Below are 27594 nucleotides of genomic sequence, written 5' to 3'. Positions count from 1 at the left end.
AAATGCGCATTATTTTTCTACTATTTACAGAGCTTCGAATACTTAAATTACACTTTTTAAAAGAAATAGATATAATCGAAATAAAAAGTGACAAGTTATTTAGTGAAATGATTGAAATTTGAATATTCATAATTGAAAATGAGTTAATAATATAAAATACATTTCGGTCATGATGTTTCAACTTTAGTTCATTTAGAAATGTTTCTAGGTTTTTCTCCATGTATTACCGTCTCTAATCCCAGGTTCTAGAAATTAATTATGAATATTTGTTTTATATGTGAACGTTGTAACTGGACGCAGACTATTATGTATGCACACATCTATAAATAAGAGAATGGTAAAAATTACAACAATACAATAAAATCACAGTACTAGATAACATCTTGTATGTGGAACGTAAACAGTGGCACTGCGACCTTATGTTGCTACTCTGTGGGAAAGAGAAAGACATGGCGTATGACTATAGTAAAAGAGCGATCGTACTACACAGGTAACGTACCAGCGCAGCGGCGCGCTCTGTATTAGTAGAAGCAATGTCGTTCCACAAACAGAATGATCGGGCAATAAAGGCAAAATTATTTACACTGACTATTTGCTTGTTTTATTTGGCATGTTGACTGCCTTTTTTTTTTCTTTCTCTTGTATGGTGGAGGAACCCGAAGGCTTGCACTGCAGCGTGAGGCTTATTCTGCTTACCACTCTTATTCTGTGAATGACTGGGTAGCCAAACGGCCGCGTTCTTGTACTAGTACAGCACGCCGCGGCGTGAACTTAACCCAGGCTATGGTATGGATGATGATAAGTGAATTAATGATGGCGAAATGAGTCCGACGTCCAACGCCGAAAGTTACCCAGCAATTCTGCTTCAATTGGTTGAGGGAAAACCCTGAAAAAACTCCAACCACGTAACTTGTCCCAACCAGGATTTGAACCGAGTCCGCTCATTTCACTGTCAGATGCGCTGACCGTTATTCCACAGCGGTGTACATAATGACTGTCTTACTCATTACACAGCAGACCTGAACTGTGTCTGGGGTTCAGGGGCATTGATCTGTACCCCATACGCAACTACACTGTTGCGGGTTGCTTAGTAACTCTAGGTAACCAAAAGCAGGACTCTAGTCGTTAGCTGGATATTGTGTTAATTTAAATTTCACGAGCGCTGCTCATTCGGTCCTCAAATTTTATTAATCTTATTGTATCCTCTTTTTTACAGTATATTGATGCATTATTTTATTTCTATTTCTATTGTTGTAATTATATTCTGTATTCAGATGTATTATTCTGTTATTATATAAACAGAATACATTACAAGTTATTTGAAGTTATTGAAATAAAATAAATCTACGTATTATTATTTTCTCGACACGCATATAATAAATTAGCCTTGCTTTTACTCCAGTAACCACCCACTCTTCAGTAGTAGTACAGAAGCAGCTAATCAGTTGCATCTGGAGAAATTGCGAGGCACAGAATTCGATTGTTATCGGATGAAGAAGCATGAGGCCAAGCAGCGTGGTTACCAACATGAATCTATATATTAGTCAAGGTTATTGCAGAACAATAAAACTTAAATGAAGTAACAAGAAAGAATGCTAAATAATTAAACACGCTGCACGTATGGCTGTACAACGCACCTGTATACTCAGAAATGATTAATAACGAGCTTACGACAGCGGTATGATTCAGTCATTGCTAGCGATAAGCTCTACATTTCGTCCCAGAATAGAAATCTCTGAAGCTATGGACAGTATAGTTATTAAACAAAAAAAAAAATAATAGAGAATTTATGAAATTCGTTGGATTGCGTGAAACGTCTTTATTCTTTGTATGCAATTTTTAAATTAGGTAAGAATTACATAAATATTACCACAGATAGGAACAGTACAACCTACCCAATAATAAAATTAGATAATAGAGTGAGACGAACAGTATGGAATGACGCAAAAGAAAGAAGAGGAAATGGGAGGAGAAATAATTAAAAGGTACGTGATCGCCCGTCCTTGCAAGGGAATTTGGGGCTGTGAGGAAGAATATATGTGAACTCCACGCCTGCTTGCCACTTGTATCACTTTTTTTTTCACCGTTCCGTTGAAGGTACTTAAGAGAATTTTGATGGAGAAAAGCCGAAAAATATAACCTAATACCTGTAGCAACCACATGAGAGAGAAGACTGTGTGGAAAATCCCTAGGCACATTATATAGAGAATGGAGCGAGACGGGAAGCGTGGAAAACGAGGCACGAAGTTCATTTTACACTTCTGTTTCCATGGTAGCCTATAACGAGTAATGTTTCACCTCAAAACCGCTGTCATGAAGAAGACACATGTTTTTTATTTTATTCTACTTACGAGTTTCGCAAAAATTCACTTCTTTTATTACCATGTGAATTATATTCCTGTACAATGTACGAGTATATTTATTTTCTTCAAGTATGACTCGAAAAACATTCATAAATTTAATAATTTACCTCTTCTCTTCTCTTCTCTTCTCTTCTCTTCTCTTCTCTTCTCTTCTCTTCTCTTCTCTTCTCTTCTCTTCTCTTCTCTTCTCTTCTCTTCTCTTCTCTTCTCTTCTCTTCTCTCTAGGCTTCCAGCCTGTTAATCCAGAGTATCTCTCCATCTACTTAATGGTCTTCCTGGGGATCTTCTTCCGGATGGGTAGTTATCCCTGGCGATTCTCGCAATTCTATCCTCTCCCATTCGAGATACATGCTCATTCCATTGTTGTCTTCTTATTTGCGTCCATTCTCTAATTGGTTGTATTTTGCATTGTTCTCTGATCTGATCACTCCGTATATGGTCCCTTCTTGTGATTCCTACAATTTTCCTTAAGGTTTTCATTTCTGTTGTATCCAACATCTGTTTCGTTTTTGCTGTTTCAGATTTTATTTCAACTGCATAAGTGAGAATAGGGCGCACCACGGTCTTGTAGATTCGAACCTTAGGTTCAATGTGGAGATATTTATTTCTCCATATGGTGTCGTTCAAATATCCCGATACTCTATTTGCTTTAGTGACTTGGTTTAAAATTTCGTTTTGTAAAAGGCCTGAGCTTGATAACTGGAAGCCAAGATATTGAAAGCACATCACTTGTTCAATTATTTGTTTTTCCAATTCTAATTTGCATCGTATTGGGTTCTTACTTATGACCATAGATTTTGTCTTTAGTGTAGATATTTTAAACCCATATTTTTTACAGCTGGTATTGAAATGATGTAACATTCTTTGCAGATCATCTTCGCATTCTGTTACCAATATTACATCATCAGCATAACATACCATTTTTATTTCTTTATTTCCCATTTTATATCCTTTCTGAGTCTTTGTTTCTTTAATTATTTCTTCCATTACCATAATAAAAAGTAAAGGACTCAATGAGTCTCCCTGACGAACACCTTTGTTAACACCTATTGCAGTTATTAGGTGATCGTTTACTTTGATCCTTACTGTATTGTCTGAATATATATCTAAAATAAGAGCAATCAGCCCATCTGGTACATTATTTTTAGTTAAGATTTTTAAAATGGTATTTAACTGCAAAGAGTCAAATGCTTTTTCTAAATCGATAAAACATAAAAATGCTGGTTTGCTGAACTCCAAGGCCTTTTCGGTAATCTGTCGGACTACAAAAATGGCATCAGTGCATGATCGGCCTACTCGAAATCCCTGTTGCTCATCACTTAGTGTGATAAGTTCTGATAGCTTACTGTGGATAATTTTAGTCGTTATTTTTAGAACTGTATTTAGGAGATTGATTCCTCTATAAATTTCAGGTATTTGTTTATTACCTTTTTTAAATATAGGTATCAAAATACTTGTTTTCCATTCTTGAGATATACTTAAATTGGTAAAAATCTGTTTCTGTAGCTTCACAATTTCTTTATGCAGGGTTTCTCCTCCGTATTTTAGCATTTCGTTCGTTATTTCATCAGGACCAGCAGATTTTCGATCTTTCAGTTTTTTAATTACACTGATCACATCTTCTTCTGTAGGTTCTACAATAGTTGTGCATGTCTCTTCTAACGATGGTTCCTTTTCATCTGATGAGAATAAATCTGTAAAATATTTTACCTATACCTCGTCCTCCATTTTAATACAGTTAATATATTCAAGTGATTCTTTCCGTTGGTTGCGTATCATTCTCCAAATTCTTTTTTGTGCTCCGTAAAAATCTCTTTGCATATCACTAGTATATGCCTGCCAATACTCTTGCTTAATTTCTCTAATTCGACTATTACATTCATTTCTGATTTTCTTACTATGCACCAAAATAAGAATAGTTTTGTTTTCTGCATTAAGACAAAAAAATTGATAAAGTGAGATATTTTACTTCATTGTACGATTTAAGTAAACATACAATTAAATTTAGCACAAATTCGCATAAAATAGTAGTCCTAAATGATACCCATCAAGCAGGTCGTTGTATCCGAGGTTCGCGACCGAGGAAGGATGATCTTAGTATGGCTTCCTTCGGGAGAGAAGTAAAGCTGTGACTTATGTCGTAGATATACGAAACATAAAGAATCCTATCCCTGATAGAGGAATACAGTAAAAATATGTCGGCTATTTCTCGTTCGCGTTGAATCTAGACACTGAAGAACTTCCGCAATTGAAAGCGTCGTTAAGGAATATAAAACTAGTACAAGTATCTATAAAATAGCTATTCAGGCAATGTAATCCTGTATAATATCTTTTTCTATTTATAAAAATCGGTACTTCAAAAGGAACAGAAATAATGGAAGGTACAAGTGGTTTAATGGAGGTTTAAGTCGACTATATTATTTACTTGTCAGGTGAAAAGAAGTGCTATGAAATCATATCGTTCAGTAGGAAATACAGTAGTAAAAAAACTCTTATAGTAAGTGTAATCTATTTTCTGATTTCCTCTATAGGAAGAATACAGTTTTCGCAGAAAAAATGTGATCTTCCTGTTTGCTAGGGCAACGATGCAAGGGAAATAATTGTTAATGAGCTCATATGGGAGCCTTCCCTTAAGCTGCACGCTTGATGGTTGGGTCTCCACAGCGGATGGACAAATACAAAAGTTTAATCCCATAACCTTGAAGTTAGTATGAGCATTTTTTTTACGCGAGGCGCTTTTTTTTTTTCGAGCGTCACTAAGAGAAATTGTAGCACAGGTTGCATCATTGCCCCTTGAGGGACTTGTGTCAATGCAGCCCGCGTGTCACTAAAGAGCGATTGTAGCACAGGTTGCATCACTGTCCCTTGTGGGACTTGTGTCGATGCCGCCCTCAGTGTATTCGTTGGTTCATTTGTTCATTGCATTACAGGTGGTATCGACACAATACCACAAGGGGCAATGGTGCAATCCTTGCTACAACCCTCTCAAGTGTTCTGATAAAAAATAAAAACACTTTAAAAATCCTAAAAAAATCGATTTATTCTTTTAACACTTAAGTTAAAAACATGATTTATTAAGAAATGGAGTTGAAAAAACATGCTACACCCACTATAAATATAAGATTCAGTAATGAAATAAGAAAAAGAAAACATATAACTTAGTCTACGTGAAATACATGAATACAAAACACGTTCGTTGAACTAAGAGAATGTGTGTTGCTTTCAAAATAGCCATTCATTTACATACTCGTAGTTTCTGCACAAATAACTCGCATAAACACGCGTCAGCTTCTCTCTTTACACCAGTGTAGCTTTCTTTACATTCCTACATCTCTTTCGCTACCACTATTAAACAGCGAATTGTATCTTCCTGTTTTATCTAACAACGAGTGTTGCTTTCCGGTATATCACATTCCTTGCTTATTCGACACTACATTATATAACTACTGCTTTCATTTTCTTTACTGTTCTACAGTTATTTTTACTGTCATTGGGAAACAGTGGATTAGTAGATTATTCGGTAAACTAATCAGTGAAACGGTGAATCAATGAATGCTAGAATAAATGGACGGAGATTTCGGGTGGAGATCTGCGTAGACAAAGTAGTATAAGAATCCTGCCATCTCGTATCAAAATATCCTGGCTCTTATTTAATTTTATTTATCTGAAAGAGAATATAACTCTTTCTATTATAATTTGAATCTCTAGTTATTGTTTTCGACGGTTTTCAATTAACGTAAGATTCAAGTGAACATCAAATTGTAGATGTAATATATTGTTTTTGTTTTATGTTCACTTCTTATGAGTGGACATATACTGAGAACCATCACTGTTACGATTTTTGGAAGATACTATAAAACTGCCTACTCAGTGATAAAAAGCCTGACCCTAGGGAACAATGGTCTTCCTCCGTGGTTACGTACCCTAATCTGATCTTATGGAATGAAGATTTTATTCGAGCCATCGTTAGACTGCGAGATATCTTAGCTTGGCTTGGCTTGCACTTTAGTTCACTGTGCGCTCTGATGAGTGATGACTAGATTTCGGATTTTAAGTAAAAACCTATTTCAATCCTTAAAAGATAAGTTCATAAAAACTTGCAAGTACACGTTTCATATAAAACTATGCATAAAATTGGTATTTTAATAGCACCTACAAATGTCTATTTTGATGACAAAGCCTATTTTGACCTATTAAGTATATTTTATCTCTAATAGGTCAAAACACTCATTCTTATTTCGAAAATTTGTATTTTAAATCCGAATGTGTTCCTGGTTCTGTTGGAAATAAAGTACGGGATAAACTGGAGCAAGTTTTGCAGAGAAATGTAGGTCTGAAGGATCTGCGTACTGCTTCAGATATCCTAGCAAAGAAGAACACGAATTTACAAAGTAACATTCCTGTCCAAGTAGTGTCAAAATTGAAATACGCTCCTGTTACTTCAGTGGATGTGGAGCGTTCATTTTCAGCATACAAATTTGTGTTGAGTGACAGACGGCATTGCTTTTAGTTGAAAATTTAGAAAAAGTATTAGTAATTTATATAAGCTAATTATGGACATTAACGGACAAGGCTTGGTAAAAATTGATTATATTAACTTGTGTACTGAATTTATATCTAAAACTTATTTTTTACACTTAATTGTTTAGTTTATGTAGGCCTATAGCTAGTTAGATATTTGTTGTTCTTGTACTTTTAGTAGTAGTGGTGGTAACGATGTATAAGCATTTAAAATTATTAAATTCTGGAAGTGAATTCCTGATGATTTGGAACATGTTTTTAAACGAAACATTTTTTGTTAGAGAATATTTTCAATTCTTTAGAGACTATTTCCACACTTTTAAGCCTATTTTAGGCAACTAAAATTACATTTTAACGACCTAAAAATCCGAGGTCTAGTGATGACTGTCCAAGTCCGAAAGGTTCTGGGTGACATTCGTGAATCTAATGCTGACAGGTGGGCCATTCTGCCTGCCATCACAGATAGGACGTGTACCTGATAGGCTCCAGGACTAGGAGTCTCAAGACCTTCCTACATCAACATCGCAAAGCCGTACTCTACTACTAAAAGACCTCGCCCAACCTATTTTTTAACTATTGAGAGTGATATATGAAATGAGAGGAAAGTAGTGTGTGCTGAAAGAGGGAAACGGGAGCACCTCGAGGAAACTCCTATGCCACGTCTACTACAGTATGTTCCACAACAAATTCCATCACGATCTTTCCTGGTATCGAATTCGGGCCGCCTGAATGGAAGAACAGCAACCTAGTGCCGAAGTAGACACGACACAGCGAGATAGCAGATGTGTGGGTCAATATTAGCGTCTCCTCACTTCATACCGAATAACAAGATAGGAAAAACTAGATATGTCTCTTACGGACAACTGAATCTCACGAACTATTCAGAGAGCGCCAGAAATAAGGCTTACGAAGTATAAGTTAAGTACGAATTCAGAAAAAAATATATGTATACATAGTAGGTTGGAGTAAAGACAGATATACTGTAGCTACAGTATTAACCAAACCAACATGTAAATGTCTAATCACACTAACAGAAAGACGACGACTATAGTCAATAGTGTTTCTTGTTTCCTTTAAAACCGTATCTGCTGTTCAAAGGGAAAGTAAATAAATAAGTATTTATGAAACATTATCAGGAAGTTATGACAGTTGTTAAATATTGGCGAGGATAAGGGAAATGGGGAAATCGTGTAACTCAGAGACGTGTAGCTAATGGGGAAATGAGGCAAAATCTCACTAAACGACTTAATTACACATTCACGTCATATTATTTACCATATTCTACAGTCTTGTTTACTTCTGTCGTAAAATATTACACATAATGTATCTCGCTATCTTCTTTCTATTGTGACTTTATATGGAAAGGAAGGAAAGATTTTTTTATTGCCACCTATGTATACCGTGATTATTTCAAGTATTAGGCCTCTCATGAGTATTTTCTTACAACAGCGCTTCGATTAATTCACATGAATCTAATCGTTGCAGTTTAGACACAATCCCAAATCGCTAAAAGTGATGCACTGATGACAGGTTGTGGTCTTAGAAACACAGAGATTTGACGACAATTCACTACTACTGGTGAGTGACTGCTCTTTCAGTCTGTGGACGTAACTTCATTGTCTAGAATAGGCAGTGCTACTAATGACCACCACTTCACCTTCTACTTCACATATTTTTCATCTGCTTATTTTGTACTTTTTGTTTTCAAAAGAAACACTACAGAAGCTCTACATGTCTATTTCTTTTCATTTTGCTAATACTTGTAACATAAATATAGTATACACAGATAAAATTTTAGCCCACTCTGAAAGAGTAGAACTCGTGCTCAGGGGCAGATTCCTGATTTTAAATTACGAAGCATATAATACAATTTATTTTATGTCTACTACACAATAAGAATATATAAATTTAAAATTTACAATTTTTCATTGTTTATAAAATCCATACATAACTTTTTAAAATTTAATACTAGAACTATTATAATTGAAAAGATTAGGATATTTAAATATAAATTTGTTATATATTCTTAGGCCTAAATTACTACTATGATTAAAAACTGTAGCAGTGTTGCATTTTGGTTCAAACAATCTATGGCGTTAAGATAGGAAATATTGGAGAATGCTGGGTTTACAGTCAAAGACCTGCCATTTGGCAGAACATTACGCATATATGTATGTCTATGGCGTTACGAAATTTCACCTTAATAGCCAGACTAATATAAATATTTTATCAAGTTGAAGCAAACTTCCTTCGCTTACATCACTGTTTCGCAAGGACGGAAGTTACTACAGCATAGTCATTCATTATCAATCGATATTCAACCTTTAAATAATAGGAATAGTCTGTAATGAAGGTATGTTGCAATTTTCGACAGAAGAACTGCTTGAGTGGGCAGCTATGCTGATATTTAACCAAATAGAACTGTGGACCCTATGACATGGAAAATCACCACGCTCGCTGTTGCAAGACATACTAATAAACTGCACAGCCAGCCGAAGAAAACTTCTGCATAAAACAGACTGAGGCGTAGAAAAAGTATTTACGTACCTTCTAACTGCTGCCAACCAGCTCCCAAGGCTGACATGACTTTCATGTATGAAATATAGAGATACTGTGTGATGCTTGCATGTTCGTAACATACTGACAGGTAAATAAACAAATTTTGGTAGAAATAAAAGCATTATGAAGAGAGGTACCTGTAGATATTCCAACATTTTACGCAGTAATTAAAAAAAAATCTGTTACTTTAACTGTAGCTGTAGGAAATAAATTGAAGAGTAGGCTACACGGAATAACAATCAAAGCCACAATGTTCATAAGGATGATGTCACCATCTAATTCAGTAAATTACTGCAAACTTTAGTGTTTTTCTTATCAAAACTGGTAAAGGTGAATTATCACCATGGATACAGTCATCCTTTCCTATTTTTTCATTAGAAACATCAATAAATTTTGCAGTATTATACTGAAATAGAAGACATCACCCTTAACAGAATTGTGACGACTGTTTTTTCCCTGTACTCTTCAATTATTGTTTTCAACAATTCGTGTAACCAACCCCGTATTTCCTTAGTGGAGTACTTCAGACGCTAGCGCGTTAGTCTGCTGATCCATAGCAGCGCTAGGCAAAGGCGAATGTCAGGTAATCACATGGCGAAATCTCGGCCTCACTTCGCCAAATATCATCTCGCTATCATCAATTTCACAGACACTAAATAACTAGTAGTTGAGACAGCGTCGTTAAATAACCGATTAAAAAATCGCAGTATCACATTTTTTCTCTCTGGGAAGTTCAAAAGCAAAAATGGATGTATGTATTCTCTACAACAGTTCTGATACCGCAAGAAGTGTCTTATATATCTTTCAGTATAAAAGTAGGCCTATACATCTCACTTCGGTCCGTCGCTACGGTCTGTAGTTGAAGTCCAAACGTGGGTAAAGATTTATCTTCATTCTACGGGACTTTAATTCTGTAATGTTTTTGAGGTGGCCAAGCATCGTGCTGATCACATGGTCAGGGAGACCCACTATGTGCACTATGTGACTCTAATGTTGGTTCATAAGAAAGGTCAAAATACCTAGAGCAGAGACGGGAGTACATAAGCATTTGCACCGCGTCCATTCAGTGCTATCATTGACGATATTATATTGAAGAGTGCCTAACCTCTAGGGATCTAGGCGCTCCTGACTGCCCCCTTAAAGTTAAATGATCGAAAAACATCGATTGCAGCACTTAAATTCGAACTGAAATACGTAATCAATGTTGTATGTAAACACAGCTTCTGTGAGTCAGTTACAGTATGACTATATCGAGTGATATTAAGGAGGGTTCTGGGTGAAATTTCTATTTTCTAAATTTTCAAGCTACCGACTTTAATTTTGTACACATAATCCTCCTGCTTTAGGTAATAATGCATAGACTATACGTCTCATCAACCTCGTCAGTTGATTAGGCTATGTAATTTTTTTAGTCTATATACCTACGCGATTTATTTAAATTTGTTTGCATCATCGAAACAAATCGTTCATCCTCAACCCATTCTCAAGTGTTATGGTACCACTTCGACACGCCTTCAATCTTGCGCATGGTGCAGGAATCTGTCCATTACTGATCTAGAGCATGTTGTAGCGCCTCACGAAAAAATCTAATTTCTAATTATTTCTTAATTTCTTTCCGTAAAAGTAGCTAAAAAATTATGCTCATGAAGTTATCCGCTCAAAATCTGTTTCAGATTCCATTGGATCATCATCAACCCATGATCTAATTTTCTTATAGAAACTCATGGCGATATCTTCGGGTTATGAAATAACTCAGTTTCCTGTTGCTTCCCGTACTAGTGACATGATGAAAATGGAGAGGGAGAAAAATTAAGGAAAATTATGAGAAAAGAGTAGAACGACAATGGCAACGGAAATGTTAAGTGTCATTCTATAGGATGGAAAGTCGACGCTGCGGCCTTTTTTGACTAGGCCTACAGGTGTGCTTGTTAGCAATTTTTACAGTACAGTTTAGCGAGATGAGAGGTCGAGAATTCGCCATTTGATTATCTGAAATTCGCCTTAGACTTGGGGAAAAACTTCGGAAAAACCCATGAGGAGCTTATGCGGGAATCGAATCCACGGCCAAGCGCAACTTCGGATCAGCAGGCAAACGCACCTTTCACCTGAGCTACGCCAGTAGCTTTATTACAGAGATAAACAGAACAAATATAAAACTGCAAACAGGCCTACAATAACCATTCCACAACATTGAAGACTTGATACTGTAAATACTTGTAATTTATGGAAATCTATCTACATTCTAAATCTCGCAATTTATTTATAATATTCATATCAATCTCTCTTTCACTTGTAATAATTTATCTTAAAAATGTATTGCAAAATCTAGAACGATATGGCAAAATTATCTCTCTTGAGGATGGAACAGACTGAAAGTTCTACTGCCCGTGATTTCGGCCTGCAGCCTGCCGGTTGAAGAATGTTAGAAGTGGAAACAACCACTCTTCTGGGTGGGAGTGCTGAAAGTGTTTTTTCATAGTCCAGCACTCTTGAGTAGACCTACTATCTGCCGGAAACACTATTTTAGCAGCTCAATGATTCTTCGTTATTGTAGCCTACAGATAATAGCATCATTGACTGAAATGTTAACCAATGGGCAGTAAAGTAACAGAAGCTTCGTTTTACTCATAACAACAGTGTAGTGGGTGAGTTCGCCGTGTTATCTTCTTTTTAAGACCGCAGATACCAATAACAGACAAGAGAGCAGCAGTTTTGTCTTCCTGGTATTCTGTAACAGTATGGGCGCACTATGCTGTAAAATATCGCTGTTCATATGTCAGAACGTTGAGAACGGTGACATTTTTATTAACATTCACAAACACAGTGTGCAATGTTTGTAAGGTTGCTGACAAGTGCACGGAAATGTGCGGAATGATTTATTTAACAATGCTTTGCTAACAGCACATGCTGTTTACATTTACAGTGATACGACCGTGCTGCAGAAGACCTATAAATACTGTACTTAACACAAAGCACCTTTGTTCATTCACATTATGTATTTCCATCAAGAAGGCCATGCATACCTGGCAATAACACATGCGAAAACTATGGCTCTGCAGTACAGTCTACAGATATCGCCAGATTTTCTCATCCAATAATAATAATAATAATAATAATAATAATAATAATAATAATAATAATAATAATAATAATAATTAGAGCCCGGATGTTAGGCAAAATGCCTTTTTTTTAAACTGAGTGTATGTATGAAAGACTTATTACAGATAAACACGTTTCCATACATTTGGGGACGATAGATCCAATTCATATTTTGCCTTTTTTGCCTATTTTAGCTCACGTTGCCTATTTTAAGGTCAAGTGCCCTTTTTTAGCCTTTTTACGTCGTTATTGTACATTTTATATATTTTTAATGCATTTAAAATAAACCGCACATAAATTATATTAAAAAGAACGGTTGTACAAATTAAAAATATATATTCACATCACACAAATATTTGCTGAAAATCTTATTCTCCAGCAATACATATGTTTCCAAGAAGTCGTAAACTTTTCTCCCCTACCGATTCCATCTTTTATGTCACTTAACAAAGATGTTTAAAAAGTATAACCCTCAGTACTTAGGTCACTTCGGGGTTTACCAGCGAAAGAAAGGGGATGAGGGAAGTATTAAAAGCAAGTCTCCAGGTCCCGTTACTGTTGTTGCTTGCACGCACAAGTCACGCGTACTTTGAAGTCTCTAATCGCTTTTCACACCCCTCTTTTTGAGACAATACACAGTCGGCTTTCCCGATCTCTGAAAGAAATTAGAGACAGTCCTTCTGAAATAAGTTGTTTTAAGTTTGCTCCAATCACTTTAGTAGAAGTAGAAAGATTTTTTTCCACCGTGAAAAACGTCCTGACAAGCGGCTCACTATGACAGTTGACAACTTAAAAAAGTATCTTGTTGCGACATGTAACCAAGGAAAGTGAGAGCGAATGGGATAGTTTATTAAGTATTTGTCTACTTTTTGTCTGTTTCCATGAATAATAAATTCCTATTTCACTGCCTATTTTTACTATTTTAGTGCCTATATGCCTGCCTATTTTAACCAAAATAAATGCCTAAACATCCGGGCTATAATAATAATAATAATAATAATAATAATAATAATAATAATAATAATAATAATAATAATAATAATAATAATAATAATAATCAGTGGCGGCTCCTGCATATTTCTTAAGAGGAGGAAAGAAATTAACAGCACTAAATGACATCTTCTTGAATGAAACATGCTACAAATTAGCCTACATGCATACGTGTAAGACCAAGTAGTATTGGGGTTGGCCTTCCCTTCTGTATAGCAATAATCTGTTCTTGTAAACTGAGTTTCCTAAATTGTCCAAAATATATTATGATTTCACTTCCATTCATTGTTGAATAATTGCACAAATTAACAATTAGAAGGAAATTCACAACCTCGTAGCATTTTTCGAGCACACTACAGCATCACACGTGTTAGAAGAGACTAGCTACTAACTCGTAATCGGAACCGTTTTACGGAAATGGAAATGGGAATGGGAAATAATCTGAGGAAAGCGAGAACACTGCACCCACTCACGTGGTCTAATGTTGCCACATGTACATTTTACAAGTTCAATATCACATACTTTTGAAGAATGTCAGTTCTTGTAAAGTCATACTATCATTATTGTTCAAAGCTGCCGGTGGCCGATTAATTTTTTATGTTAAAAATGATGTAGTTTGGAGTACCTACTTTCAGTTTCAAATATATTTGTACAAAACTGACAACTTGGCTGTTGCCCTGTCTAGTAAACAATGAATAGAAGTGAATTTCAGGGGCCAACTACGTAAAACTACTTCCTCTTTGTTTTACATAAACCCGACTTTAACTTTCAAATATCCACGAAAGTTTCAAACCATGAATAGTAGCTTATATAAAGTGCAATGAATAATATTTTTGATTTATAATTTTAAAAAAAGTTTACATGGTGTCTTTCATAGCGTTGCATTAAAACTGTTTTTGTTATGTCTCCTCCTAGATGTGTTATAGTCCGGTTGAATGCAACATCGTTAGGTGGCAGCGGTAGCGAGCTTGCTGCACGACCAGTCGGTTTCTATTTCCCGCCCATGACTGATTCAGAGGAGGATCTCCTCCCTCTCCGTTCATTTACTTGCTTTAAAACTCTGCTTCTTTCTCTGGCCGCTAGTGCGCTGTTGTCTATGTGTGTTAACTGCAGTAAAGGAGGAATGGAGTGCCTTTCCTCTACACAGAGAATCTTGATCTTTCTCACAGTTATCTAAGCACATGAGCGCGCGTCGTTTAAAACTCGATCAACCGAGTTTTTCTTATAGATGTGAACTTAAAAATTATCGAATCTTCCTCCAATTTCAAGGCACATATTTTATTTGGTATTTACTTTCAAAAGAAGAAAATGTGAGGACGTTCCTCCCTTCCCTCCCCCGAGGAACCGCCACTGATAATAATATATTTGATAGTTAACTGAGAGCCACAACAACGATCTAGTGGCCGAGCGCTGGACTTAAAATATTATGGACTCGTGTTCGATCCCCGGTGTACCCCCGATTTATAACTTGTCTCGGTAACACAGGAGTTTCCTCCGGGAGCTTCGGTTTCCCAGTGGCATAATATCATCATCATCATCATCATCATCTCATCGCGGATATAGCATAGACCAGCCTCCTATGGCGCACCCTGGGCAACGACTGCATTGGTAAATTGGTCTACACAACTGGCTTCATATGGGTAAATGAGTCAAGTGCCAGCGGACTACTTGGACGGAATACTCACGTCTCTTGTCGCGTACACACGTTGGGCCCCTCCAGGGCCACGACCAGGGCCGCCTGGAGGACGAGGACCAGCAGCGCCTTGCAGCGTGGCATTACCTGCAACAATTGCAGATAGTTGGTAAACCTGTGGTAGACTACCATAGAATATGAAATGGCAGTGTAGATTACGGTACTTTTTCTAGTAGCATTCGTAGAATACAATGCAACCTTAGATACACCACGACTGTGGCAGTTGCATAAACAACAGGCGATGTTATCTGTCAATGCTATTAAAAATGACGATATAATAAACATACTATAGCATACGGCTTCGTGGTTTAACAGACTACAAATCATGAGATCCCAAGTTCGATTCTCGTACTGAGCATGGAAATTTGTATTTAAAGAGACTAATATTTAGAAGAATTTCTGTAGGCAGGAGCACTTCAGTATTCAAGTAAAAGTTCTCAGGATGCGTCCTAGTTTTAAAATGTGGGAATTTTACGATACAAACCATATCAACAAAAAGGGAGCCAAATGTAAATATTGCCCATCGATTTATCGTAATGTAGTGGCAACTAACTAAGTTATTAGTTTTAAAATGTAAGCAATCAACTGGACTATAAATTCAAAATTATAATAAAGTTAATTTTAGCATTAAGTCAAATCATGTGGCTGAGATTGAGAAGACAAATAAAGCCCACTGTAACAAATAAAATCACATAATCGAACAATTGTTTGATGTTTCAAAGCATAATTTCTAACTATTTAAATCTTTAAGGTTGATATGCATTATTTTTAATCAAATGAAATCGAGGATTAATAAATTCTTATAATTTAAGCCATAATGTGCTTTTTCTATAGAAACTCTTAATATAGAATCACTCAGATAAGTTCTGGATCTTTGGATTTCCATAAACATCGTATTCCAGAAAAATATATTTCTAATAAGGGAACACTCATTATTGATAGAAAAATGTCTGTGATTGTTTACGAGAAGTAACACAAATTCTTTCCAAATGTCTGGAACTTGAAATTAAATACCTATATGACACATTCATCCTCTTTTAACAGATGAATTTAATTAGCATAAATTTTAAATAAATACTCGTATTTTAATGAAATGTAAAACTCACGTTTAACTCAAAAATCCTGAGAAGTACAAAAATTTGGTAAATGAATTTGAAATCAGTTTATCAGAACAAACCATAACTTATCTTTCAATAAACAAATAGTTTAATTGGCACAGATCTTATAAAGTAATAGACCTACTGCGCTCTTATACGTATTTTTAAAACACAATATTAAGCTTGCTCAAAAACCTCCCTCGGGCGAAAGAACAATTTTTGAAGAGATTTGAAATGAGCGCGAAAAAGTTAATGCTAATCAAGAATGTTTTCTCTTTCAACAGGCAAATGGTTTAATTTTGTTTACCAGTGTTATACATCAAATTGAATGTTAATAAGCGAGTGTGATATGGCATGGTGGCCTCTCGTCACCAAGGTCGCCATTCTCGTCACTGTAAAAGCCCCACTGTGCCAATAGAAAAATCACCCACAAGGTATATCTGATCGGCTGGAAGTTTTTTTGACTCACTCGCGTAATGAGTTGTGATCAAAAGAGAGCACTACAGCTGCCTGGATAGTGTACCTTCGAAGGTCATTCAGACACGCGATTTACACGTGTGCTGTCATGTGCACTGAAGCGGGAAGTGATTGTTTTAAAGTCTGTTATAAACATAACTACCAGATAAAGACACGATTCATAATGCATTCATTGTACGTTTTGAGAAATGAAATGACAAAAATAATTTTCGAAATTAAAGTTTAAAAAAATATACATCTGAAATATAACTTAGATTCTGCGTTAAAAGCATATGGACTTTTTAAGTAGGTTATTTTACGACGCTGTATCAACATCTCAGGTTACTTAGCGTCTGAATGAAATGAAGGTGATAATGCCGGTGAAGTGAGTCCGGGGTCCAGTACCGATAGTTACCCAGCATTTGCTCATGAGTTGAGGGAAAACCCCGGAAAAAAACCTCAATCAGATTAACTTGCCCTCTCCGGGATTCGAACCCGGCCACCTGGTTTCGCGGCCAGACCCGCTAACCTTTACTCCACAGGTGTGGACATGGACCTTCTTGTAATTCATTGACGTTTTTTGCAAGTGTTTGTTCTGATATTTTCTTTGCTTCATAGCTAACACAATTAACTTACTACCCTAATAATTTTATTTAAGGTGTAAATAGTTACAGCACCATAACTGAGAAGAGGATCAATGTTCACATTACCTTTTGTTAAACGACCTCTGAGATAATTTTGGTATTGTTCGTGGTGAGAATTGCATGTATACTTTTCGGCATTTGATTATTTTACATGTAAGCAGATTTTTTTCCCCCATCAAACATATTCGAATTGTTATACAAAATGCCAGCCACCGGCGTGGCTCAGTCGGTTAAGGCGCTTGCCTGCCGGTCTGAAATTGCGTTCGGGCGCGGGTTCGATCCCCGCTTGGGCTGATTACCTGGTTGGGTTTTTCCAAGGTAATATGAATGCATGTTAATCTATGGCGAATCCTCGGCCTCATCTCGCCAAATATCATCTCGTTATCACAAATCTCATCGACGCTAAATAACCTAGTAGTTGATACAGCGTAGTTAAATAACGAACTAAAATAAAAATATATAGGCCTACAAAATGCCTCATAAGAAGAGAGTAAATATAAACTTCTTGGAACTATATTTTTAGGTATTCCATCTTATCCTGGAACTTAACACCAACTTTTCGGAATTACATACGGATTCCATCATTAGAGCAAATAGGTAATGAAGAGTCACCCATTCTATTGAGCTTGCTATTTCTAGCTACTTCAAATAACTGGGTGACCCTTCAAGTCATAACAAAACGGCCTGGTGATTGAACCTGTATGTAGTTCCGAAACGTTGAAAATGTCACGTTCCAAAACACGATGCAATACCCAAAAGTCTACTTCTTAACACATTCATCTAAAAACTCAGAGAAACTTTTTAATTAGCAAATGTATTACATCATAACAAGACCTCACTTTCTTTTCTCTTATATGAACATAAGTATTATCTCTTCGAAAGTTTCTAAATACAGTTACATGAAGACTTCGGAATGATACACTTCATGAATAGTGTCAGATTAAGCAGAAAAATAGTCAGCTCATGTCGTCTCTCATACGTGAAATATAATAGTGCTTCTAATGTGTCACTCAGAAACAAGACCTTGCGGTTGACTAGCTATTAAAAAAGAAATAAAAATGGTAAACGATCGTTCCTGATAATAATAATTAATATCACTTCGTAGAACACAACTGTAGTTCGAAAAGGGTATCACGATGGTTTAATGAACTACAGGAAAGAATTTTAAAACCTCTAGCTTGGAACAGTTAAAAGTAAGCGTACTACGTATTTACACACATAAGTGGGTACAGAGATTTGCAAATCATTCTCAGATTTCAAGAAATGAACAGTAATAACGACATTTGCGAATACTTCGAAAATTTGAGACAAAAACAACAATAATTATTCATGTTTGAAAACGCTTCCAGGTCACTGTTACAATTAAAAAATCTTGAAATGGATTCGATTCTTTGCCGTTATACACTTACTTGCAAATGGCTTTTAAGAAACCCGAAGGTTCATTGCCGCCCTCACATAAGCCCGCCATTGGTCCCTATCCTGTACAAGATTAATCCATTCTCTATCATTACATCCCACTTCCCTCAAATCCATTTTAATATTATCATCCCACCTACGTCTTGGCCTCCCCAAAGGTCTTTTCCCCTCCGGTCTCCCAACTAACACTCTATATGCGTTTCTGGATTTGCCCATACGTGCTACATGCCCTGCCCATCTCAAACGTCTGGATTTAATGTTCCTAATTATGTCAGGTGAGGAATACAATGCGTGCAGTTCTGCGTTGTGTAACTTTCTCCATTCTCTTGTAACTTCATCCCTCTTAGCCCCAAATATTTTCCTAAAAACCTTATAGTCAAACACCCTTTATGCCGTCATTCACTGATGTATATAAAATCAATGTTCTGAGTAACACAAATTAGATACTCTTTTCTTAACAAATTTTAATTTTATTGTTTAATACATCAGTTATAATTTGTTATACAATTAAACATCTACACAGTCTTGATTCTCGAAGTATTATCCGAAAACTGTGAATGAAACAAAGATATCAGGAACTTGTACCTCGGTTATTTATTTTCTTTTCCTCTTTGTTTTACCTCCTCTTTTATGCCGTCTTATAAGTATTTGGGCATAGAAGAGGGATTTCATTTAATCAACACACATTTGATCTCTCTGGCCATGGTATCAGCACGATGCAAGACCGGCGGAGGGACATTACAGAACACTCACAAGCCAAGAGGCAACACCTAGTCCCATGGAATGAAGATGTCTCTACCAACGCAGGGAATCGAACCACAGACAGCTGAATTGGGAAGTGCGTAAGCTATCGTCAAAGCCACAGCGGTTGACTAATAATACTTCTAAACTTAGAATATTATGGTAAAAATTATGAAATATTGAATAGAAATCATAGTGACCTCGAACTCGAGACCTCCGGTGTTTTGAATTATTGAGGCTTCTGGGCAGAAATGGGAAAACAGGTACTTCGCTGCTAATAACTCGACAACCTTTTAACGTTGTATAGTTTTGCTTTTATAAAGGTTTACTTCGTTTTGTATAATTACTGCAATTAATTTCACACGAAACACAATTATCAGTCAGTGATCCTCTTCTTGCAAGTATCGTTATGTTGAAAGGTTGTTCCAAGCCGACATCTCAAAACTAAATTAAAATATAAAACAGCATCACTCACCCACCCACCCACCCACATATTCAAATGCATTGTCATCTCTCTTTGTTCGCCTTGTTGCAGAGAAGGGCGTAACATTATTTACATAATTTAAGTACATTTACAAGATATGAATGAGTTGTAAATTTGCAACAGAACAAAAGAATTAATTTCAAAGGACTCATTTTTAAGACCTGAAGGATTTATTACATGATTCTGAGAGATATTCTGCTAACATATATAGCAAAACAAGTTACTGTGTTCGACCAGCTAGAAAACAACATGCGCATTCATGTGCATTCATTATTATTGAGCCGTCGCCAAACTGATGCACACGTCACACTAGAGTTAACGAGGAACGTGCAGATGTCATTTTTCAAACCTCAGTTGGGGATTCTGAACCCTTGAGCACGCGTTCACGAGCATGACGTCATGACGCTTCAATATTCCACCTGGCGTGACGTCACGGTCAGCTGTGGTGCTAAATAAAACCAGACCTGCGTCACCACGCCGTCTCGGTGCCACGCGCAGGAATCTCCACAACTTTGCGTAAAAAACAGACTTGGCCAAAATTCAAATAACGCCTTTGAACTTGATCTAGATCCAGACCCACCGACCACATCATCATGTAATTCACGCACCTCAAATTGACTGTGGAAATTGTAAATAAATAAACTAATAAAAAAATAAATACTGCAGACACACTGAAACATTTCATGCTTACACACTGGATGAGTGACAGGGTAAATGTTTAACACGAAATGAAATAAGACAGTCGTTCACCGAAGTGATGTTTTCGTGGATAATGACATGGAATATTATATTGGCAAAAAATTGTAAACAACTCCTAACAAATAAAAATTAGCATTCAGGACGTGTTTGACACCAGATGCTACAGAAGAAAATGTGTATGAAGACGAAAGTAATCTAAAATATATCGTTCCGCAAAACACAGTAGGTCTATTTATAGGTAAATAAATAGTAATTTAAGTAAAAAGATATTTTCTATCTTAATCGAGAATTTCTATAATAGACGTCATAATTTTTTCTCGTTTGTAAGCACCCTTTGTTTGGAATAAAAAATTATGGTAAAAGTTACGTAAATTATACTTTTAAATCTGGTAACTGATTCTCAATGTTTAAACGAGAATAAAGTTCAGAATATTTGAAGGGTTCAAAGCCATAGTGGGCCAAGCGCCATTTATTAAAAACGGAGAAAGCAAAAGTTAAAGTTAAGTGAATACTATAGTTTAATGAAAATTGACATATCATTTAGTTTTAATGTGTATACTTATATTACTTGGTATATGTTTCCATTGAATTATGGCAATAACTTCACTTTAACCTTGTTTTCTACGGTTTTAGTAAATGGCGCTTGGCCCACTATGGTTCTGCACCCTTCATTTGTACTATTTTGTAAAGAAATCTTTTTAAATGTTGAACGTAAGCTTATACTATATGAACAAGCGCTGGATGAGACTGAACACCACATGTACTGTCCGTCTTGAGTGGTTACGTCGCAGGGCCGTCGAAATGGGGGAAATCACTTGACAGTTAAAGTTAACGGAACCCTTTCCTTGCTTTATATTATTTTAAACAGTAGTTGTATAATATTACGTAGATTTCCACTTCCGTACAGCAAATATTTCCAGGAAAGAGCCACGATTCAGTCACCAACTTTTACAGATGAGACAGAACGGGTGGGAGAAACCAGGATGCGATATAACCACTCAGACGGATATTATGTATAGATATGGAATTAAAATTTGGAGCGAGTCCGCCTGTATGTAGGCAACAATTTCGCACAAGACAGCATACATACAGAGGCTCTTGTTTACTACACATGCGTAGTGTGTTGTAAGAGAAATTTAGACAACAAGGGAGTTTCCAATTTTATTTTCGTATCTGTACCGGTACATCACAGCATACAGTTTTTAAGTACTGTTATAATAATAATAATAATAATAATAATAATAATAATAATAATAATAATAATAATAATAATAATAACTTACAAATTGATTTTATAAAACCGGGGGTTCATTACCGCCCTCACATAGCATGCCACTGGTCCCTATCCTGAGCAAGATTAATCCAGTCCCTAGCATCATATCCCACCACCCTCAAATCCATTTTAATATTATCCTCCCATCTATGTCTCGACTTCCATAAAGATCTTTTTCCCTCAGATCTTCCAACTAACACTCTACATGCATTTCTGGATTCATCCATACCTGCTACATGCCCTATCGATCTCAATGTTTCTAATTATATTAGGTGAAGATTACAATGAGTGCAGTTCTGCGTTGTGCAACTTTCTCCATTCTCCTGTAACTACATTCCTCTTAACCCCAAATATTTTCCTAAGCACTTTATTCTCGAACACCCTTAACCTCTGTTCTCTGTCAAAGTGAGAGTCAAGTTTCACATCATACGGAATAATCGGTAATGTAACTATTGGAACAACTGGATAATACGCACGGCAGACCAATATCGATAGTCGACTCTACTCGCTGGCCACTAGTCACCGGGCCGTACCGAGCCGTATCAAACAAAATATAATCGAAATGGTGGAAGTCAAATTCGCGACTATATTCTTAAATAATTCACTCCATTAGTCAAGTTCAAGGTTTTATGTAGTACAACGGCGGTTTTTTGAATGCATTAAAAGAAAATGAAGATGTAATAAGATAATAAACTAGGTTATCACAAGGAAATTAACAGGATAAAGGTGTGTTTCACGGAATACAATTAAAATGACGGAAAGTAAATTTCAGGTTAATGTTCGCCAAAGCGTAAAGTACGTAATTATGACGGCGTTGCTGTTTTATTTCTGGCCTATAGAAAAATACTTAGCCTTTTACGAAAAAAAATTTAAGGACCATGAAATTATTCACCGCTTTCATTATAGGCCTATTATTTTTTAACCAAAGCTAATCTAACCTAACCTAACCTATCCTAACCTAACCTATCCTAACCCAACCTAATTTATTCTAAACTAACCTAACCCAACCTAACCTATCCTAACCTAACCTATCCTAACCTAACCTATCCTAATCTAACCCAACCTATCCTATCCTAACCTATCCTATCCTAACCTAATCTATCCTAACCTAACCTATCCTAACCCAACCTAACCTATCCTAACCTAACCCAACCTAACCTATCCTATCCTAACCCAACCTAACCTATCCTAACCTAACCTTACCCAACCCAACCAAACTTAACCTAACCCAACCTAACCTAACCTTCTCCCATTCCTCGACCTCATATCACTTATCACATGCGGCTCGCGACAGGATATTGCCTGTCTGCGCATGCGCGGACTTGGCTAATAAAAACCTAAACTAACCAAACCTAACCTTCGTATATCCAAGGTCTGTAACCGGAACAAGAAGGGATCTCAATCATTTAATCTTCAATGTACACGCGAAAATAATTTCAAGGATCACGCTTCCACTGCATGAGAGGTCCGCGCATGCGCTACAGCAAAACTGTTTCTGTCGCGAGCCTCTCATCTAAGCCACTCGTCATAATTTACCCGCAATATTTGCGCAAATACACCTTGTACCTAACAGTGGTGCTTAACATTTAATAAAAAAAACAAATATAGCAAAACTGTTTTGTCTCGAAACTCTCATCTAAGTCATGTAATAAGTTTCAAACAATTATAAAATACGATAATTTGGTCCAGGGAGCATCCGTTTTTGATGCAAAGATAATTCGTTTGGCTTGTTTCTTAAATGAAATTACGAAATGGCGTTCCTGTGCTTAAGTCACGTAATCTACTTGCAATATATTTGCGCAAATATACCTTGTAGCTAACAGTGGTGCTATCTCTCAGTAATGTTCAGAACGAAGGAGGCACAGAAAGAAAAGAAACAAATTTCTCTCTCTAATGAGGCCACACACCAACATCGTGTTCTTATGTTGGCGAGATTGTGTATTTAGTAAAATTTGGCGCTAAACGTAACGGCACGGTTCAATGATACCGTGGGAATTCTCCAGTATAGCGTAACTATTTTATAAATTCTAACTTTAAATTTTTTGAAAGCAGACTGGATAACAAAGGTATTTGAGTTTTTCCATCTTTTCAAAGGATAGATTTCCAATTTTTATAGCTATATCTTACAATGTTCTGGTCACGAGACATAATGATAGAACATACTTTGTTTTTTCAGGATTTAGGCCTGCTTTTAAACCTATCTCATTACTTCCTAAATTCCCGTGTTTTCCATAATAATAATAATAATAATAATAATAATAATAATAATAATAATAATAATAATAATAATAATAATACACTATAAACAAGGAGTGTAAGAAGACTATGTTCATAATGTCCCCAACTAAAGAACAATAACATGAATTTGAAATTTAAATAGAAAAGAAATTCCTAGCACCAGAAATAAAAAGAAAAAATTATCTCACCAATATGTTTCAACTGTTAAATTAGTCATATTAGCAAGAGAAATGTCAGATAAATTCAACAACCTCAGAAGAGTAGACTTATCTGCAGAACATAAATCAAGGCGCACTACCAATACTGCTTAGCGAGTTTATGCACGTGGCGTTGATATGCCCATGCGCTTTGTCTATAAAACTCCAAGTAAAGCGTCCAGATAATATATTCGGAAATGCAATGTAACACTTCGACGGAAAATAGGTACGGTACATACGGTAGGCTAAATCACAACTATCATTATAGCCATTTTCCAGAAATATGTACCAACATAGAGACAAGATTATTTCCCGTTTTCAACTTTGTCATATTTTTTTTTCATTAGAATTCCAAGCTACAAATGCACATTCAAATTGAGATGTTCTCTGGAATAACAGCTTAACGTATGTTACGTCGTTTTTCAGTTTCCAGTCCTTAATAACACATCTCATCCTGACAAAATATTATTTCCCTCCAAGAAACACAGCGCCCTGTTATATGAGCAATGCTGTTATACGAGATCTTAAAATGCTTGATGCTCTGTATCTCAAATTAAAGATATTGCATTTAAGTTACTGTTCCAGACAACGCCTCAATTTTGATCTGACTACTCCAAAATAAAGTATTAAAAAGAATCGATTGTCTAAAAAGAGTAAGATATGGACATTATTAGATTAGATTAGATTAGATTAGATTTATTTATTTAACCTGGTAGAGATAAGGCCGTCAGGCCTTCTCTGCCCCTCTACCAGGGGATTACAACTATAACATGAACAATAAGATTACAATTAATATTAAATTTACAATTACAATTACAATAAAAATTAAAGTGCGACAAGAATACCTGATTAATGAAAGCTAGACATTTTATCATAGAAGTTAAGAACAAAGAATATTTTTGTATTTACTAAATTACAAATTAAACCTAGAATACAAAATTCTATAGTGATGAAATTACCGGATATTCAGATATTTTGTGGTAGATTAAAAGAACTATTTACAAGAAACCATGTCTGAACATTATCAGACTTAACATAAATTCACATTGCGTATTTGAAGTTAAGACTTTAATGGAAACTGACGTTTACTGTGCAACAGAACATCAAGATCTTTTGCATAACCAGTTCTAATAATTTTCTTTTAATTCAAGATGTAGTTCAATTTTAAAAAGTAGTCTTTCCAGTGAAAGTCATAATGCTTGTTTTGGAAACATTTAATTATATGTCATTCTCCTCAGACCATGTAACAACAGAGTCTACGTCACACAGGAAAGATTGACAGTTAGCATTCTCCGATTATATGAAGTATGTGCAGTCAGCAGTGTCTTTGTATGAAAGATATCTAGCCTATATCATCAGCGAATAGTCGGCAGTCTGATATTACAATCCGCATTTACACTTTAATAAACGGTTAAAAAAATGGATATAATAGGCCCTAAAGTCGAACTCTTTGGCTGTCCACGGTTTATACTTAAGAGAATTATTATTATTATTATTATTATTATTATTATTATTATTATTATTATTATTATTATTATTATGTTCAGTAGAGTGTTAAAAAGGATTTTCTATCGTGTAGTTCCTAAACGAATTTACACAGCTAGCAGATAATCAAAATTTTCCAACTTGTAAAGCAAATTATAATGCAGCTTTGCAATAATAATAATAATAATAATAATAATAATAATAATAATAATAATAATAATAATAACTCATGGTTGACAAAGGAAGTAGTGGTCTATTATAGTAATTGACAGTACAAGAGAGTAAAGTTAGATTTTATTTGAGAGGAAAGTTTAGCGTCTGAGACGTAGCCGAGAGTAATAATTTCCAAGAGAGAATACAGTAAAATCGATTTATTCTCGCGTTGTATACAATATTTTATGCATTACTAGTATCTAAACCAGTTTATGTAAGAAAATTTTAATAATTTTAAATTATAGGGCTATTCTTGGTAATGTATTGATTGTGAACAAGCGATAAATGAATAAATGTATGAGTTTTATTGTTGGTAATATGTTTCTTGTCAAGGAGACAGTGATTTAAAATTTGTAATAGTGAATTAAGAGCCAATTTCACCAAAATACTAAAACTAAAGCATTTTAAGTAAAAAAAAAATTCAACTTAAAGGGTGAAGTTAAATGTTTACTTTAATTACATTGATTTCACCACATTAATCTATATTTAAACTAAAATCATTTAAAGCATGACATCTTAAATTATATTATCGCCTTCTTCGCAATATTAAATTAACAATTCTACATGCCATTTTCAGTTTCGGTATTTAAAGCAACTTTAAAAATGTAATTGGTCAACATTTGATCAATTAACTTACATGTAATAGTTTACAGAGATTTTAAAGAGCAAAATAAATGTTGATGGTGAAATACAACTGTTCTTTAAATAAAATTTAAAACAAATTTAAATTCGTATTAAAGTTAAACGAGTTTTGTGAAATCGGCACAATAGCTTTTAATTCACTGCAAAAGATAAAGCAATTGTTTAGGTTGCCAAGGACGACGAAGTAAAAAGCAGTTTAGATACCAGTAATGTATGGAACCAATTTATAGTAAATTAGCACTTACTCCTCTTGAGAAAAGTAAAAAAATTAGCATCATCATCTTTCGCACGTCAGCATGCAAGAACCTTACGCCTGGTCAGTAGACGCTCATGGAGGTATTTCGTGACTGACTAGGAGTTCACAATAATCTTTGCTTTTTCCTCTCCATCACGGTATATAATTCATGGTATAAGAAAATAAATAAGTTGTGGCAGTGAACGATATGTTGCTCTATAAACGAGCTAGACTATTAGAGTGACGATATAGCATAGGTAGAAACAGTCTGCTATTCAGAAATACTTACAATGTAAGTTGTTGAAAAGAACTCCTTTCAACCTTCGATCTTTCAACTGATGGATATCACAACTATTCCTGCTTGCAAAAGTACATCCACATTACACTCTATAGAACGCCACTATTACTAACCAGCGAAAGAATATTCAAACAGTAAAATATCAAATAACGTTTCCTGGACGAGATCTGAGCACGTACAGATGTCACGAACAGTCTGCAGAAACGATGCGACATGACGTCATATACTTCTGAGCAAAAGGAAAACGTCAG

The 27594-nt window shown here is 35.6% G+C and overlaps 1 protein-coding gene across 4 annotated transcripts in view; it reads right to left on the bottom strand.

Moving 5' to 3' along the window:
* Window positions 1-27594, bottom strand: part of drpr (multiple EGF like domains draper) — a 124107-nt gene that overhangs the window by 37958 nt on the left and 58555 nt on the right. For 3 of the 4 annotated variants that reach the window (XM_069825732.1, XM_069825729.1, XM_069825730.1), the window contains exon 2: window positions 15218-15312. In XM_069825732.1, coding sequence (XP_069681833.1) covers window positions 15218-15309 — 92 coding nt within the window. In that variant the 5' untranslated portion in view covers window positions 15310-15312. Of the gene's footprint in view, window positions 1-15217; window positions 15313-27334; window positions 27456-27594 lie in introns of those variants that run through there. The other variant, XM_069825731.1, reaches the window with a different exon arrangement.

Source organism: Periplaneta americana, chromosome 5 (genome assembly GCF_040183065.1).
Source record: "Periplaneta americana isolate PAMFEO1 chromosome 5, P.americana_PAMFEO1_priV1, whole genome shotgun sequence".
NCBI lineage: Eukaryota > Metazoa > Arthropoda > Insecta > Blattodea > Blattidae > Periplaneta > Periplaneta americana.
This window is presented reverse-complemented; position numbering and strand designations above follow the sequence as displayed.